The sequence below is a fragment of the Euphorbia lathyris genome, chromosome 9 (assembly GCF_963576675.1).
Source record: "Euphorbia lathyris chromosome 9, ddEupLath1.1, whole genome shotgun sequence".
Classification (NCBI taxonomy): Eukaryota; Viridiplantae; Streptophyta; class Magnoliopsida; order Malpighiales; family Euphorbiaceae; genus Euphorbia; species Euphorbia lathyris.
In genome coordinates this window covers 80,396,602-80,399,543 of record NC_088918.1, presented here as the reverse complement: position 1 = coordinate 80,399,543, position 2,942 = coordinate 80,396,602, and the positions used below count along the sequence as shown (strand labels likewise).

General features: G+C 34.1%; 1 protein-coding gene across 1 annotated transcript; it reads left to right on the top strand.

Annotated features, from left to right (window-relative positions):
* Positions 1-1,071: 1,071 nt before the first annotated feature.
* On the top strand, positions 1,072-2,215 carry LOC136207084 (F-box/kelch-repeat protein At3g06240-like). Its single transcript, XM_065998357.1, has one exon. It carries the CDS (start codon positions 1,113-1,115, stop codon positions 2,055-2,057), a length of 945 nt encoding a protein of 314 aa, XP_065854429.1. The 5' UTR covers positions 1,072-1,112; the 3' UTR covers positions 2,058-2,215.
* Positions 2,216-2,942: the final 727 nt, after the last annotated feature.

Here is a 2,942-nt window from a genome sequence, read left to right as displayed (position 1 = left end):
AAATAATGCTATATGTCTTAAACACGTTTTCCTTTTTTATTTCTTTCTTTACTGTTGACTTTTTTGGCTACGGAATCATTTACCTCTTTAGTCTATATTTATCGTAACTAATTTACTATCCTTATGAACTTTACAATGTACGCTTTCATTTTATAATTCATACTACAATTATGATTATTAGGCTCAATTAGTCTAATTTTTATCTCGAAGCAAAGCGAGGGTCATCCATCTGAATTTCTATTTATCATGTCCTCGTGATCTTGTTTTAATGAGTGCAAATCTTAATGTCAACTTTTGTTTCAAAGAGTCAAAATATTACAAACCCTAATTAAACCTTTGCAAAACCCTAAAACTAAAAATTAATAAAAAAGTCTATCTCCAAATTTGCAGTTTTATTAAAAATCTAAGTAATTTAATGTTTTGGTCTCCTTTCAATTATTTTTTTTTCTACTACTTATATTCTCTCTCCTACATTTTTTCTTCATAAAAAGCTAAAAGCAACGCGATGGAGATGTGACAAATGGCATCGACCACCTCCGGCCAGTTTCAAATGCAATTCAGATGTGGGTCTTTCAATAATATGGAGCGTCTGGGGTCGGGGCTGTCACCAGGGATGATATGGGAGGCTTTGTAGCAGAACGGTTTACCCGTTCGGATGGTATTCCCACTGTACAGGAAAGGGAAGCCATGGCTTTACTGTAAGCAATGATATGGGTCTCGAGTATAGGTATGGACAAAGTTATATTTGAAACTGATGCTAAGCTAGTCTATGATGCAATCCGACACCCACCCGACACAAATTTAGAATTTGGAGACATCATCCGCCAATGTCAGCTCATACTACAAAACAATGACACATACTCTGTCTGCTTAGTTTGGCGACAAGCTAACGAAATGGCTCACGCTCTTGGGCAGAGGAACTTACAGACAACCACTAAACTTAAACTTTTAAGTTAAGTTGCATATTATCAAACCATTAAACACTTAATAATATATTAAGAGGCCCTTAAAATAATAATAATAATAATAATAATAATAATAATATATTAAGAGGGTCAGATTTAAGGTTGTCGGACAGAAAAACCTAAACTAACAAGATCTTCAATTCAATAATGGCGGCTCTTCCGGAAGAGCTGAGGGAGGAGATACTGTCAAGACTTCCGGTGAGATCTCTTCTCAGATTGAAAATAGTTTGCAAAAAGTGGTACTCCTTAATCTCTACTAATGATGAATTTGCGAAACTTCAATTCAAACAATTATCTGCAGCTAATAACCTAACCTCTACAATTATTCACGTAGAAAAACGTCACTGGTCTTTTCAATCTAGGGATTGCGATGAATCACCCAATTTGGGTTTGGGTACTCGTATTCTCAATTTTCCTAATCCTTTTCAATATGAAATAGGATGCCCTTGTATCGTAGGTTCAGCCCGTGGATTGATCTGTGTAGCCCCAAAAGGCTGTGCTTGCTGTTACATTTGGAATCCCTGCACATGTGATTGCAAAAGAATACAATTAAAACATGGTTTTAGGCTACATGGATTTGGTTATGATTTGTGTGGTGATGATTACAAAATACTTGGAAATTGGGATTCCAAATTCCTAATTTTTTCCTTGAAAACAAATTCATGGAGGATGCTTGAAAACAAGGGGTTTTCTTACAATCTGGCCACATCTGCCCTTTACTCAAATGGAGCTCTCCATTGGTGTTTGTATAGAAAAATTATGGCTTTTGATTTGTCAGATGAGATGTTTTTTGAAATAGGGATGCCGGAAGAAATTATTGATGTCGAATGCTCCCGTCAATTGCTGCTGCTGTTCGACTTCCAAATCTGCTTATGTGTATCACATGGAAGGAAGATGGATGTATGGGTGTGGAAAACAAAATCTTGGACTAAATTGTTTCAGATTTTGCCTCCAATACCTAGGAACCCACTATATATTTCCAGCATTGGCAATGTAGAATGTGCACCTTTCGGAATCGGTGGTGAATGTGTGCACACAGAGTCTCTAATTTCGCCCAACTGTTTTGATAACGAAAAAAACAAATTAATATAATGTTATGTAGTTGAATGATTCTAAGTTATTATTGCATTTTGTATGAACGAACTTATGTGTTCTAAGTTATTATTGCATTTTGTACGAACTTATGGGAAGTTGCAATTGCAATTTCAATTTCCTTATGTAGTTAGTGTGACTGACTGGTTTTCTTTTCATTAGTTTCTTTTTGCAACAATTGATTTGGTCATTTCGAATTTCAATCAGTATTTTATTTTCTATCTGAAATCATCTGGTAAGTTCCTCTCTCTCCATATGTATTTTATGTTCTAAGTTATTATTGCATTTTGTATGAACTTATGGGAAGTTGCAATTGCAATTTCAATTTCCTTATGTAGTTAGTGTGACTGACTGGTTTTCTTTTCATTAGTTTCTTTTTGCAACAATTGATTTGGTCATTTCGAATTTCAATCAGTATTTTATTTTCTATCTGAAATCATCTGGTAAGTTCCTCTCTCTCCATATGTATTTTATGTTCTAAGTTATTATTGCATTTTGTATGAACTTATGGGAAGTTGCAATTGCAATTTCAATTTCCTTATGTAGTTAGTGTGACTGACTGGTTTTCTTTTCATTAGTTTCTTTTTGCAACAATTGATTTGGTCATTTCGAATTTCAATCAGTATTTTATTTTCTATCTGAAATCATCTGGTAAGTTCCTCTCTCTCCATCTGTATTTTATTTTCTATATGCTTAGATCTGCGCGACTGTATCATTATGGTCATTAATATATTAGAAACTGAGAATTTAGCTTTAAGATATCATTAGACAATGATATGTTTTTATGGTGTTGCAACCAACATCATGACGTGTATAGTTCAGTTCCTTAACGCATATATAGATAAACTTGATGCTCTATCTATACCTAGATTACACATTGAAATG

Excerpts from the sequence above, each read along its gene's own strand:
- LOC136207084 (XM_065998357.1), top strand. The coding sequence starts at position 1,113 with ATGGCGGCTCTTCCGGAAGAGCTGAGGGAGGAGATACTGTCAAGACTT.